At 39.7% G+C, this 15,770-nt stretch overlaps 1 protein-coding gene across 1 annotated transcript in view; it reads left to right on the top strand.

Annotated features, from left to right (window-relative positions):
* Nucleotides 1-14,342, top strand: part of epg5 (ectopic P-granules autophagy protein 5 homolog (C. elegans)) — an 85,656-nt gene extending 71,314 nt beyond the window's left edge. The window contains exons 37-45 of the mRNA XM_063017964.1: nt 2,489-2,664; nt 3,896-4,081; nt 6,656-6,865; nt 8,364-8,508; nt 8,751-8,993; nt 10,901-11,120; nt 11,767-11,982; nt 13,354-13,468; nt 13,801-14,342. Coding sequence (XP_062874034.1) covers nt 2,489-2,664; nt 3,896-4,081; nt 6,656-6,865; nt 8,364-8,508; nt 8,751-8,993; nt 10,901-11,120; nt 11,767-11,982; nt 13,354-13,468; nt 13,801-13,983 — 1,694 coding nt within the window. The 3' untranslated portion in view covers nt 13,984-14,342. The remainder of the gene's footprint in view (nt 1-2,488; nt 2,665-3,895; nt 4,082-6,655; nt 6,866-8,363; nt 8,509-8,750; nt 8,994-10,900; nt 11,121-11,766; nt 11,983-13,353; nt 13,469-13,800) is intronic.
* The last annotated feature ends 1,428 nt before the right edge of the window (nt 14,343-15,770 follow it).

The following is a 15,770-nucleotide window of genomic DNA, read 5'->3' as shown; positions in this document are numbered from 1 at the left end:
AACCTGAGATATTTCATGTTTTGTCTGCTCAACTTTATTTCATTTGTTAATCCTCTGTTAAACCTCCATTCCTGCATTTCAGGCCTGCAACACATTCCAAAAAAAGTTGGGAAAGTTGGGACAGTAAAGCATTTACCACTTTGTAACGTTGCCATTCCTTTTCACATGTTTTGGCACCGATGATACCAAGCGATTTAGTGTTACAGGTTTTATTTTGTCCCATTCTTCCTGCAAACACGTCTTAAGATTCTCTATTGGGGACAGGTCAGGACTGCAGGCAGGCCAGTCCAGCGCTTGTACCCTCTTATTCCGCAGCCATGCCTTTGTAATGTGTTCAGCATGTGGTTTTGCATTGTCTTGTTAAAAAAATGCATGGACGTGTCTGGAAAAGATGACATCTTGAAGGCAGCATATGTTGCTCTAAGATCTCAATGTACTTTTTTGCATGAATGCTGCCATCACAGAAGTGTAAATGACCTTTGCCAAGGGCACTGACACAGCCCCATACCATGACAGACCTGGCATTTGGACTTGTCTGGATGGTCCTATTCATCTTTGGTCCGGAGCACACGGCGTCCATTTTTTCCAAAAAAGAAACTGGAATGCTGATTCATGTGACCACAATACATGTTTACACTGTGTGATGGTCCATCCTAGATGCCTCAGAGCCCAGAGAAGTCGACGCCGCTTCTGGACAGGGTTAACATAAAGTTTCTTTTTTGCACAGTAAAGTTTTAAGTGGCATTTGTGCCCCACCTGGGCACCCAGGTACATTGTTTTTAAACATTTCAATCATTTTCTTACACATTTCTTTGCTCATCAAAGACTCAGCCTTTCCTGGATGCTGCTTTTGTACCTTGTACCAAATCATGATTACAATCACCTGTTGACATCACCTGTTAGGAATCACATCATTATTTAGTTTGTTCACCTCACTACTAGCCCTAAATTGCCCCATCCCAACTTTTTTGGAATGTGTTGCAGGCCTGAATTGCAGGAATTGATGTATATTAATAAATGAAGTAAAGTTCAGCAGACAAAACATGAAATATCTTGGGTTCAAACTGTCTGCAATGAAATAAAAGTCAAAGTAAATGTAAGGAACACTGCATTTTTATTTTATTTGCATTTTCCATACTGTCCCAACTTCTTCTGATTTAGGGTTGTATAACTTTCCTATTAAAGAGAATTTAGTTTGCAAAACTCTAATTGTTGCAAATAAAATTCTCCATTCTTGCTTGATACGAGACTTCAGCTGCTCAACAGTCTGTGGTCATCATTGTCTGATTCCCCTTTTCATGACATATGTTGGCTTTTGCACCTTTTACTGATAACAGTCTGGATGGTCCTATTCATCATTGGCACAAATAACTTAACGTCTGTTTTTCCCGAAAACATGCTGAACCGTGGCTACAGCACAGATGAGCTTGGGCCCAGAGGACGCTGAGGCATTTCTGCAGAGAGCTGATGTACAGCTTATTCTTTGTGAAATATACACCAAACTGGCATAACATTATGACCACCTTTCTATCAGAACCAGCATTAACTTTTTCAGCAATCCGAGCTACAGTAGATCGTTTGTTGGATCGGACCACACAGGCCTGCCTTCGCTCCCCACGTGCATCAATGAGCCTTGGCCAAGGCCCATGACCCATGTCGCTGGTTTACTACTGTTCCTTCCTTGGAACTATTTTGATAGATACTGACCACTGCAGACCGGGAACACCCCACAAGAGCCGCATTTTTGGACACTGCTCTGACCCAGTCGTCTAGCCATCATAATTTGGCCCTTGTCAAACTCGCTCAAATCCTTACGCTTGTCCATTTTTCCTGCTTCTTAAACATCAACTTTGAGGATTAAATGTTCACTTGCTGCCTAATATATGCCACCCACTAACAGGTGCCGTGATGAAGAGATAATCAGTGTTATTCACTTAACCTGTCATAATGTTATGCTTGGTCAGTGTAGTTTCTGGTTCTGGTTGCCTTTCTTGATGCAGTGGCAGACTGTATTGTGACAGTGGTTCTACTCCATAGGGGCTATATTTATCACAGAAGCATGATGGTTTTTCATATTAATATTAAAGGTTACGCATATTAAACAGTGGTTTGTGGCTTAAATAAGTAGTTAGGTAGGTAGGTCGGTCGGTCGATAGATACTTTATTATTATGACTTTATTATTATGAATAGAATATGGTTAAATACTAAATTGTTTGTCCTGCATTGAGAAGGGTTCTTTTTTAATTGATTTTTAAAGTCTTTCTTGAAGTTTGGCACAATTGGTGAGCCACGACCAATAATTGCTTTGGAGGATCCAACTTTGGTGGATCCTCCTTTTATACCCAATCATGATTTTCTCATCTGTTACCAGTTCATCTGCTTATTGTGGAACGCTGTAACTTAAATGTTATATAAACTTTTCATTCTCATTTCCAACTTTTCAAGAGTTCCAGCTTTTGTTAATTTATTGACCTGTTTTTGGAGTAGATCGGCTGTTACCAGGTCAAAGAGGTGCCCTGTGGCTGCATCTCATGCATTACTGCAAGAGCTGCACCTTTCCTAAGATGCCTGAGTATCTGCTGTATGATTATCACACTGAGTATAGCAAGCTGCCATGGAAAGATCTTCATCCAGACCAGGAGCTAATGAACCAGTTCTTCAATGTAAGATGCATCTGCATTGTATTTAAGACTAATATTTATGCTTCCTAGATCTTTGTTATTCTAATAAAATATTTGTTTTTAATGGAAAGGCAGGCTTATTTAATAAATTATGGCCTGTTAAGTAATTGCTGGGTTAGTTTGGGCTAGAAAAGGTATTTTCTAATATTTTACCTAAAACTACATGACTATGTGGAATCTATCTGGCTTTCTGATCTGATCTGACTATACACTGATCAGCCATAACATTACAACCACCTCCTAGTGTCTACACTCACTGTTCATTTTATCAGCTCCATTTACCACATAAAAGCACTTTGTAGTTCTGCAATTACTGACTGTAGTCCATCTGTTTCTCTGCATGCTTTGTTAGCCCCCTTTCATGCTGTTCTTCAGTGGTCAGGACCATCACAGAGCAGGTATCATTTAGGTGGTGGATCATTCTCAGCACTGCAGTGACACTGACATGGTGGTGGTGTGTTAGTTTGTGTTGTGCTGGTATGAGTGGATAAGACACAGCAGCACTGCTGGAGTTTTTAAATACATCACTGTCACTGCTGGACTGAGAATAGTCCACCAATCAAAAACATTCAGCCAACAGCACCCTGTGGGCAGCGTCCTGTGACCACTTATACAGCAGCAATAGATGAGCGATCATCTCTGACTTTACATCTACAAGGTAGGAGTGTCTTGAGTGGACAGTGAGTGGACACGGAAAACTCCAGCAGCGCTTCTGTGTCTGATCCACTCATACCAGCACAACACACACTAACACACCACCACCATGTCATTGTAACTGCAGTGCTGAGAATGACCCACCACCTAAATAATACCCACTCTGTGGTGGTCTTGTGGGGGTCCTGACCATTGAAGAACAGAGTAAAAGGAGGTTACCGTGTCCATGCCACCTAACACACCAACACCAAGTCATTGTCACTGCAGTGCTGAGAATGATCCACCACCTAAATAATACCTGACCATTGAAGAACAAGGTGAAAGCAGGCTAAAATGGTATGTAGAGAAACAGGTGGACTACAGTCAGTAATTGTAGAACAACAAAGTGTTTCTGTATGGTAAGTGGAGCTGATAAAATGGACAGTGAGTGTAGAAACAAGGAAGTGGTTTTAATGTTATGGCTGATCAGTGTATTATTACTGCTTTCTCTCAGCTTGAAATTACGAACCCAAACTTTCTGTATGTGGTGTTAACAAAATTGTTATCATCTCTACTCCAGGTGGAAAGAGGAAGCCCGAAGAGTTGTTTTTTGTTTCTGGGCAGAGTGCTGTGTGAAGTCAACTGGGTCAGTGTGTTGAACGACACCCTGAACCCTCAACCTAGTGACAGTGCCCAGACAATGGTGGTCTACCTCCTCTACCTAATGGTGTTCCTAGCCAAAGAGGACAATCTCGTCAGCAAATCTGTAAGTGGTCACATTTATATGGTTTCATTCACTTTATAAACACAAATACACTGTGCATTCAATTAGGTACACACTTTTATACTTTTATACAGTTTTATGCTTTTACTAGCCCTTGTATTGTCTTATAAATAGGGCCCTACTAAATTCCCAGGGAAATTTGCTTAATTTCACGGAACTTCATGGAATTTTAAAGAAAAGTGCCACATTTCACGGCAGTCAATGATTGATGCCTATACGGACAATGATTGGCTCGTTTGAAGGCTGGGAATGCCGGAGGGGATTTCTCATAACTGCTGCAATCATTACCTCTGCTAACTGAAATGGGAGATAATGGTCACAAATGGTCATGAAGTGGTCACAAAAAAGCTGCAACTGCATGTGTTTTAAAAGTGCACCGATCAATATTTATTTATTCCAGCTATTAAAAATTAGGTGGAATATCATTCATTTATTTATTCATTGTCTGTTTTATCTATCCAAATCAGGGTCATGGTGGGTACAATTCACTGGGTAAAAGTAGTGCTGGGCGGTATGACGGTACGCTCGGTATACCGGCTTCAATTATTTGAATGATATGGATTTTTCATATACCGCCATACCGTGGCATAGTTTATACAGTTGCTGTAGACTTCAAATATAGGCAGCATTTAGTTCCACGTTTTTCGTTGCAAGATAAAAATCAAATAACATTTTCTATCAGTTCAACCGGAAATAAACGTGCAAGCGTGTGCACGCACTAACGTGTATATTTGCTCTATAAAGAGCGGGAAAGTCGGGCAGGAGTTTTGAGAAAAAAGAAAAAATAATGACTGCATCCCCTGTTGTTCTGACTTTTGTGTTTGTATATTTGACGGGATTTTCGTACTGGACACTGTACACCACCATGGTCATATTAGCTTTATACTGGATGTTCTCCTGACGCCCGAGGTTCGTTCGTCTTGTTTGCAGCCAATAAACATCCAAAAATCAATAGAACTGCACGAACTGATTGTGCAGTAATCAAGGAACAAACAACAATCAGATAGATTTCAAAAGGATCTTTGTTCACTTTTAGTTAACATTGTTTCTTAAATACGAGGTTCATCTGCAAGGACAAACTAAAGGAGTGTCTAAAAAGTGCATGATGACATACAATGCACTCTACCTGTATTACAGAATAAATGTCCTACACAGTAAAAAAAAAAATGATATAAATATATTGTAAAAATGATAAATGTAAATTTTAATATAATAAATTTATTAGGTACCTAGAGACGTGCTTTATTACAGAAAAAAGGCCTTACAGGATGGGTACAGTAGTAAATCATACAATGTGAAAAAAATCCAAAAACTGTGAAATGTAAATTTTAAAAGGTTGTAGATTAATATCACATCACTATCATGACATTATGAACGCAGTAACAATCCACCTAGGCAAGGACACGATTTCTCTATAGACAATCGGAATAAAAGATTAAAAAAGTGGATTCGCCTTTATCTGATCGAAACATAGTGTTTTTTTGTTATACTAACAACACTGAAGCAAGCTGGAAGCGGGGCTGTATACAATAGCCCTCTTTCCTACAATAGCTCTGTAGTCATGTTGTTCAGTAGAGCAATACCTCAGTATAACAGTATAATAATTATACTGGGAGAACTAAGGTAATGGTATAATACTTACAACATAATAAAATGTTATGGTTTTGGCATCAATGTTCTGTTTTTACCACATTGCAGTTTGCACAATAAAACTTGCTTACATTCTGCAACTGTTGCATGCATATTCATACCTTCATATATTGAGTCATTTTGTGTGGCCAAGCAAATCTTACAGTTCTCAAATTCTCCGTTATATACTGTATATGCATGATGAAATAAAAATGCTTTATATTCTGTGTACTCTCGAAAAAAGAATAAGACCTATATAAAATTTCATATAAAAAAATACTGTGATATACCATACCGTGATGTGCCATACCGCCCAGCCCTAGGTGAAAGGTAGAAAACACCTTCAACAGGTTGCCAGTCTATCACAGGGCAGATAGACTAAACATGCAAACTCCTCACAGAAAGACCCCGAACCGATCTCGGAATCGAACCTAGGACCTTCCTAATGGGATCAAAGTTAGTAAATCATAAGCTTAAAAACGGCAGATAAACAGCATAGGTCAGACTGGCGTGTTTACATCCTTTTTTTCAGACATAGACACTCATCATGACTGCCTTCCTTACTGCTCACAAATGCAAACAGAGTGGACTCTATTACTAAATGACTTAAATATTAATATGCTATGGTTACTGGGAAAAAACAAACGGGATGAAACCACATCTTAAGTGTATGAAACAACTGGAATGTAATATAGTTTAAAGAAACTTTGTAGTATCCTGCCAAATACATCTGGACAGTTAGAGCCCTAAATTGCCACAGACGTAATGCTCACCCACATCACAATTAAATTTAATATTTCACTGTACCTTACATTGTTTGTAATTTAAAACTTAGCTCATTTAAGTGATTTGTGATATGTATCAACATAATTTGTACAATGCAAAATCTGTGTTGATTTAAAAGTTTTTGTTATTCCTTTTCCACAGGATTCTCCCCTTCTGAATCTCCTTGGTCAGTCAACTTCTCTGCCTTGGCACCTAGTAGACTTCTCTTCGTACCAAAATGTAACAGGATACGTGAATACACACTACCCGGCTACTCTTGTTCTCAGCCAAGATACATCTTCAAAGCTTGTGATCAAACTCCTGAAAATGTCTGCTGGTTTTGGATCCACTTTAGAGGAACTTCATCACAAAGTTAGCATATTTCATATAAAAAATAAACACATTTAATCAATTATATATAGTATTATATAAGTATTCACAGCTCTTCACTGTTTTCCACATTTTGTTGTTACAGTCTAATTCCAAAATGGATTAAATTAATTTTTTCCCTCAAAATTCTACACACACACACACACACACACACACACACACACACACACACACAATACCCCATGATGACAAAGTGAAAAAGGTTTGTTTGAAATTTTTGCAAAGGCATTAAAAATAAAACACAAAAATATAACATGTACATAAGTATTTACAGCCTTTGCCATGACACTCAAAATTGAGCTCAGGTGCATCCTGTTTCCACTGATCATCCTTCAGATGTTTCTACAACTTGATTGGAGTCCACCTGTGGTAAATTCAGTTGATTGGACTTGGATTTGAATGATTTGGAAAGGCACACACCTGTTTATATAAGGTCCCATAGTAGACGGTGCATGTCAGAGCACAAACGAAGCCATGAAGTCCAAGGAATTGTCTGTAGACCTCAGAAACAGGATTGTAATGAGGCACAGATCTGGGGAAGGGTACAGAAACATTTCTGCAACATTGAAGGTCCCAATGAGCACAGTGGCCACCATCATTCGCAAATGGAAGAAGTTTGGAACCACCAGGACTCTTCCTGGAGCTGGCCCCCAAGTTGTAGAAGGGCCTTAGTCAGGGAGGTGACCAAGAAACCGATGGTCACACTGACAGAGCTCCAGAGTTGCTCTGATTGAACTCAAAGATTGAACTCCCAAGTGTCATGTCTGGAGGAAACCAGACACCGCTCATCACCTGGCTAAAATGCCATCCCTACAGTGAAGCATGGTGGTGGCAGCATTATGCTGTGGGAATGTTTTTCGGCAGCAGGAGCTGGGAGACTAGTCAGGGTCGAGGGAAAGATGACTGCAGCAATGTACAGAGACATCCGTGAATAAAACCTGCTCCAGAGTGCTCTGGACCTCAGACTGGGGTGAAGGTTCATCTTCCAACAGGACAACGACCCTAAGCACACAGCCAAGAGAACAAAGGAGTGGCTTCAGGACAACTCTGTGAATGTTTTTGAGTGGCCCAGCCAGAGCCCAGACTTGAACCTGAGTGAACATCTTTGAAGAGATCTGAAAATGGCTGTGCAACCAGATGGAGCTTGAGAGGTTCTGCAAAGACAAATGGGAGAAACTGCCCAATAGGTGTGCCAAGCTTGTAGCATCATACTCAAAAACTTGAGGCTGTAATTGCTGCAAATGTGCTTCAACAAAGTATTGAGCAATACTGTGAATACAAACTTTTAAACAAACTTTTTTCACTTTGTCATCATGGGGTATTGTGTGTGTGTGTAGAAGTTTGAGGGAAAAATGAATGTAATCCATTTTGGAATAAGGCTGTAACATAACACAATGTGGAAAAAAGTAAAGCGCCGTGAATACTTTCCGGATGCACTGTAAAAAAAAATTTTTCTTTTATTGTTTACCACACTTGTTAGGACATGACTCTGAAGTGCCAAGCCTTTCTTCGTCTTATGGTGCAGTTCCTGACATCTCTGGATCAAAATGGTAATATCAGTTTGGCTTTCCTAGAAACCGAGCTGGAGAGGCTTATGGATTGCATTGTGCTTTTTAACCCCCCTGGTAAGAGAACACAGCTTTTCTTTTGTTTCAACACTTTTTAATGTCATTTATTTGCTGTATTTAGGTATAAAAAATTCTAATTAGTTTATAAATTTTTATAGCAAAGTATTTTGCATTATTTTTGCATTGCATTATTAGTACTGGCTAAAATAACTAACTAACTTATTATATCATGTAATAGATTGACCCTAGTCTTTTTTTCTAATGTATTAAAATACAGCATTATTATTTTATTTCATTAGTAAGTGACAATCAGCAGAGGCACATGGCCACGTGCAGCCTGTTTGCTGAGCTGCTGAGCCTGTTAAACACAGCAAATGTGTCAACAGCCGAAGGCCTTGCTACCAAGCTCCACTCCTGGGTGAAGAAGAAGGATAGGAGTCCCCTGGTGTTGCCTCTTCTTACTGCTACCTGCAGATGCCTGGCCTCTGTACGCCATATGGCTCACACCACTGAGGCCTGCATACTGTCATACTTTACTAATGGTAACTATAATTTAGCTTTGGCTCTTTAAATATTGGATATGGGTTAAGTCTATATTCTATTAGTCATACATATTTTATGGTAAAGTAACTACACTGAGCATTGCCAATTTGAAATGTTCTCTGCAGTGTCACATGACATTTCTGTAGTGCACTATGTAGCCTTATGGCTACCCCTGTGCCCTGTAAAGAATTCCATTGTACTGTACACAAGTACACCGATCAGCCATAACATTAAAACCACCTCCTTGTTTCTACACTCACTGTCCATTTTATCAGCTCCACTTACCATATAGAAGCACTTTGTAGTTCTACAATTACTGACTGTAGTCCATCTGTTTCTCTACATACTTTTTAACCTGCTTTCACCCTGTTCTTTAATGGCCAGGACCCCCACAGGACCACCACAGAGCAGGTATTATTTAGGTGGTGGATCATTCTCAGCAATGCAGTGACAATGACATGGTGTTGGTGTGTTAGTGTGTGTTCTGCTGGTATGAGTGGATCAGACACAGCAACGCTGCTGGAGTTTTTAAATACCGTGTCCACTCACTGTCCACTCTATTAGACACTCCCACCTAGTTGGTCCATCTTGTAGATGTAAAGTCAGAGACGATCGCTCATCCTTTGCTGCTGTTTAAGTTGGTCAGTGTTACATTTCATCCTAAATATATTTCAGCCAGTGTGTCTATTACTAGGCTGTCTCAGACCTAGATTTTATAGATTTTAATTGTACATTTAGATAGATTAGATAGCTTGCTGTCCAGCTGAACTCCAAGGTACCTGTAGTTAGGTACAAGTTCCACCTCAGTTCCTAGAATGGTAACTGGCTCAGGATCCCTCCTCCTTCTTCTAAAGTCCACCATCATTTCTTTGGTTTTTGAGATGTTGAGTTGTAGGTGGTTGTTGCTACACCAGTCCACAAAATTCTTGACCATGCCCCTGTATCCCTGCTCACATCATGCCCTAATACAACCCACGACTGCTGAATCATCTGAAAACTTCTGAAGAAAACAGTTGTTGGAGTTATATTGAAAGTTTGATGTATACAGCGTAAACAGGAAAGGGGACAGGACTGTTCCTTGTGGGGCCCCGATACTGCTCAAGGTATTTATAGAGACACAGTTTTTAGGTCGCACAAACTGTGGTCTAGAAGATAGATAGTCCATAACCCAGTAGACTAGAGCTTGTTCCATATTTATCTTCAACATCTTTTCACCTAGCAGTGCAGGTTGGATAGTATTGAAGGCGCATGAAAAATCGAAAAACATAATCCTCACAGTAGCGTCCACACTGTCCAGATGAGCATGAGCCCTCTGTAACATGTAGATGAGAGCATCATCCACATCGATGTTTTGTTGTTAGGCAAATTGTAGAGGATCCATGTATTCCCTCACCCTGGGTCTGATGTGAGCAAGGACCAGTCTCTCTAGCGACTTCATAACATGTGAAGTAAGGACCACAGGCCTGTAATCATTGGGGTTTTTTGGGTGTCTCTTTTTGGGAACGGGAACCAAGCAGGAAGTTTTTCACAGAGTGGGAAGGTGTGAAAGGTGTGTGAAAATACCACAAAGCTGACTGGAACAAATCCTCAACAGCCTGGGGCAGATTCCGTCAGGTCCGGCTGCTTTTCCCTGCTTAAGTCAATCCAGTTCCCTTTTCACTTGAGATGGTTTAAGTGTTAAGGGTGAGGTTACTGATGACAAGGTGGAATTGTGTGCAACAGGTAGAAGGCATGATGGGGTAGATTGTTCAAATCTGTTTAAGAACAAATGCAGGTCCTCAGCCATGTCCTGTTCACCATCCAGCAGCCCTCCTCCCTTCTGTTCCAAACCAGTTTAAAGATATACCAAAAGTTATGGTTAAATTATTAAACCGATCTAATCAATAAATATTCTTCATTCTCCTAGGTGGGTCTGTGGATAAGTACTCTGGCTGGGGGCCCATCCTGGTATCCCTCCAGGTTCCTGAACTCACTGTAGAGGAATTCATCCAAGAGAGCCTGAATCTGGGCAGTTACCTCACCCTCTATGTCTACATCCTTCAGAAGCTCAACATGGAGCAAACCCTGCTCAATGAGAAGAAAACTCTGATGCTGCTTAACTCCTGGATTAACCAAGTTTTTCCTAGGTAACCTGCAGTGTTTATACACATTAGTCTGTTTGTCTGTAAGAAACGATGACTGTGGTGAATGTAAACATGTATAGGTGTATTAAAATGTGTATATGTATAAACACCAATATTCATGTCAGGGTCAAGATGGGTCAGGCTGCTGACAGATGTTTTAACAAGTATTATTAAGTATCATTTGTTTTTTAAAATCAAGGAGTTTATTTTGCATTTACAATACAATGATTGTGTTTACACTTTCTTAGCATTACAGAACATTATTGCAGGGACAAAATTTGTTCACTCAAATAAATACATGTTCAAGTTTTCTTAAAACACTGTTACAAATAAGCAACAGTGTACATTTGTTTAAACTGCAAACTGTAAAAAAGTACAAATAAATAAACCTTATTACGTATGTACTCATGAGCCAAAACATTAGGAGCACTGGCCTAATACATTGACGTTTACATTTATGGCATTGCGGTGGTAAGACTTGAACTAGCAACATTCCGAGTCCTGTAAACAGACTGCTTTAGACTTAAGCCCACCACAGCCAAGTTGCAACTGTTGGGCTCCAGTGCGAGGCTCTTACCCCTCAGTCTATTTGAATAAAAATCACACAGGAATCTTTAATGAGAAAATTCATGTATTAATGTTCCTACAGAAGTCCAGCAGATGAGGCCAAGGTGTTCCTGTGGTGGCATAAGGCCTTGCAGCTGCTTCAGGTTCAGGTGAATCAGTGTGACCCCTGTGAGCTGGACACACTGGTACTTGTCATTATTTCCCTCCAGAGTCACCTGACCCAGCTGGGAGAGGAGAGACTCAATTCAGGTTTCTTCGGAGCGATTGGCCTGGGCCGCAAGTCACCACTCTCCAATAAGTAAATACATCCACATGATTTTACACTATTTTAATGCACTACTAATCATTTTACCATTTGAAATTTTTTTACAAAAGTATGTTTATAAAAAATGTAGCATTTATTAGAGTGAAAAACTACATTAGCTGTCTGGTCAAAGCACCTAAATTAATGGTGGATGAATCACAGAGACTCTCCGTACGCGATTCGGCTCTCTGTGGGAATCCATCACTGCCAGGTGAAGTAACTCCCAACTGCATGCATGCAGAGGGTATTGTGGGAGATGTATTCTGTAGTACTCCTTGGTCAGCGGAGTTGCAATTGGTAAATGGGATTTGAACAAGGAGGAAATGCCCCAAAAAGACATAGCATTAAATAACTTCATTTTATGAAGTATGTCATCAGTGGTAGTGGACTAGTAATAAGAATGTCACTGGTTCAGGTCCTACATCTGCCAGGTTGTCAATATAGATACTAAATTAATTGTAAATGGTATTTATAATAAACTTGACATATATTTATGCTGTTCACTGAATAGATTAATGTTTTGTTTACATGTCTCTATTTTATATACACCGATCAGCCATAACATTAAAACCACCTCCTTGTTTCTACACTCACTGTCCATGTTAGCAGCTCCACTTACCATATAGAAGCACTTTGTAGTTACACAATTATTGACTGTAATATAAAGCCCCCTTTCATGCTGTTCTTCAATGGTCAGGACCCCCACAGCACCACCACAGAGCAGGTATTATTTAGGTGGTGGATCATTCTCAGTAGTGCAGTGACACTGACATGGTGGTGGTGTGTTAGTGTGTGTTGAGATCTTTGAGATCTTCATCAGTGATCATAGGACGCTGCCCACAGGGCGCTGTTGGCTGGATATTTTTGGGTGGTGGACTATTCTCAGTCCAGCAGTGACAGTTAGGTGTTTAAAAACTCCAGCAGCGCTGTTGTGTCTGATCCACTCATACCAGCACAACACACACTTAACACACCACCATCATGTCAGTGTCATTGCAGAGCTGAGAATGATCCACCACCCAAATAATACCATTGAAGAACAGCATGAAAGAAGGCTAACAAAGCCTGCAGAGAAACAGATGGACTACAGTCAGTAATTGTAGAACTACAAAGTGCTCCTATATGGTAAGTGGAGCTGATAAAATTGACAGTGAGTGTAGAAACAAGAAGGTGGTTTTAATGTTATAAAATTGCTGAACTCCATACATTTAGACATATCAAAATTTTTCTTGCATCATTGTTCACCTAATTTAACTGGACAATAGCAATAGCAATAGTTGTTTCCATTCATACCAGTAAAATATGACTAAAAGACAACACTGTGAAAATAAAAGGTGTTTATGCGTTTTTTTGTGTTCATTGCAGATTTCGAGTAGTTGCACGTAGCATGTCAGCATTCCTTCTGGTGCAGGTGCCATCAGAAAACCAGTTACGCACTCAGCCAGGAACAGAGCTGCAGCTGTCACAAAAGGCCCATCAGGTAAGAGCCACATTTACTAACATTTTATTCCAGTATGTGCATGTCAAGTAGGGAAGAATTATATAATGATACTAAATATGCTTTTTAGTTCAGATTATTGTTTAATATCTAATATCTACGTTTGGTCAAAGCTCAGGGTTAGCCATTGTACTGCCTGGAGCAGACAGGGCTTTGATAGCCCAAAGCTCTACCCACTAGGCTACGACTCTCCCTCTAATCATAAGTTGTGGCTTAATTAATCGTTGATAATTGAATAGTAGCAAATGAAAGAGGTTTCAAGTTGTTTTTATGCGTAGTTTCACATTTTCAACTAAACATCTTTGTTTCCTCAGGCTTTTGCATTGCTGGAGGCCACGTTGAGCAATAAACAGTATTCTGAACTGCAGCCAACTTTGAGCCAAGCCTGTCAGTTTATTAAGTACCCAGGTCACTGCCTTTATGATGCCAACCGTCTTTTATCCCTGCTTATCAACTCGCTTTACCCGGATCTTCATTACTTAGACATCATGCGCTAGATATCGAGGCCAGAATCACAGACTCAATAACCAAGGTTCTGCACAAGTTCTGCCAACATGCACTGAAGAAGAGATTCTAAAGTACTCTGGACTCGAGAGGAGTATGTGCTGTGTTTGGGCGGTATACAAAAAAAGTGTTAATGGCTAAAAGCTGAATACAGTGTATTTAGTATTGTATTCCGTTAAATGCAGAAAAGGGTCAGACATTCAAAATACATTTAAATATCACACTGTTCAGTGTTACTGGTGTAGTGAGGTGTGGAGTTATATTACACAGTCTGTTTCTGCCCTGCTAATAATAACATAATTTAAGAAATTATAAAATGTTAAGGTTTTTATATTGTAAAAATACACTGATCAGCCATAACATTAAAACCACCTTCTTGTTTTTACACTTACTGTCCATTTTATCAGCTCCACTTACCATATAGAAGCACTTTGTAGTTCTACAGTTACTGACTGTAGTCCATCTGTTTCTCTGCATGCTTTGTTAGCCCCCTTTCATGCTGTTCTTCAATGGTCAGGACTCTCCCAGGACCACTACAGAGTAGGTATTATGGGGGCAGCATCCTGTGACCACTGATGAAGGTCTAGAAGATGACCAACTTAAACAGCAGCAACAGATGAGCGATCATCTCTGACTTTACATCTACAAGGTGGACCAACTAGGTAGGAGTGTTTAAATGAGTGGACACGGTATTTAAAAACTCCAGCAGTGCTGCTTTGTCTGATCCACACACACTAACACACCTAAATAATACCTGCTCTGTGATGGTCCTGTGGGGGTCCTGACCATTGAAGAACAGGGTGAAAGCTGGTTAAAAAAAATGTAGAGAAATATATGGACTACAGTCAGTGATTGTACAACTACAAAGTGCTTCTATGTGGTAAGCGGAGCTGATAAAATAGACAGTAAATGTAGAAACAAGGAGGTGGTTTTAATGTTATGGCTAATCAGTGTATACATAAAACAATTTTCACATTGTCACTGTTGGAACTACTCAGCTTTGAGTTCAAATCTTACCTCTGCTCATTGTCTTTAAGAAGTTTTACATGGCTGTGTGAAATACTCTCGTTTTGTCCCATGTCTTAAAAATATTCTATAAGTTATATGCTAGTAGGTAGGTTGGCTACTCCAAAATTGTGATTCTTTATAAAGGAATCTATCGCCCAGGGTCTGCAGGTAGGCCCCTGATCCACCATGATTATTTATATGGAAGAAGTGGTTGCTGAAAATGAATGAATGAATAAATCAATAAACTCTATTCTGCTGCATTTTTAAAATGATCCTAAACTGCATGAATTCTGAACTAAATGAATACTACTAGTTTATATTCAATTTTTGCCCAACCCTGGTTGCTACCTGAAACTTTTGTCTTATGCCTTATCACACCACAGTGACTATGAGAATGTTTTGAAGTTGTGATGAGTCTGAAGGGTAAGCAGGATTTACACTCTCTTTCCTTGATTAGGCTCTTAGTATGTTTTTTGTACGTAGGCCTGTTATCACAGCAATCTTTGTTATACAAAGTAATCTTTTAATTTTCACTGGGTTTAAAAACTAAATGTAACCACAGCAGTGGTGTTTGATTTGTAACAAGGTTTAAATCCATGCATGTTGTTGTTTAATAACTGTTCATTGCTAGGAGCATACATTTTGTGCAAGAGAGTATATCCCAAATCATACCATATTATGCTAACAGAGTATAAACCGTAAAAACAGCTACATAAGGAAGCAGGGTGGGAGGGGGTGATCATGCTGACACATGCCCCCTCTGACACATGCG

This window comes from Trichomycterus rosablanca, chromosome 21 (assembly GCF_030014385.1).
Source record: "Trichomycterus rosablanca isolate fTriRos1 chromosome 21, fTriRos1.hap1, whole genome shotgun sequence".
Taxonomy (NCBI): domain Eukaryota; kingdom Metazoa; phylum Chordata; class Actinopteri; order Siluriformes; family Trichomycteridae; genus Trichomycterus; species Trichomycterus rosablanca.
The sequence above is the reverse complement of the archived record's forward strand: the minus strand, read 5'-3'. Positions and strand labels throughout refer to the sequence as shown.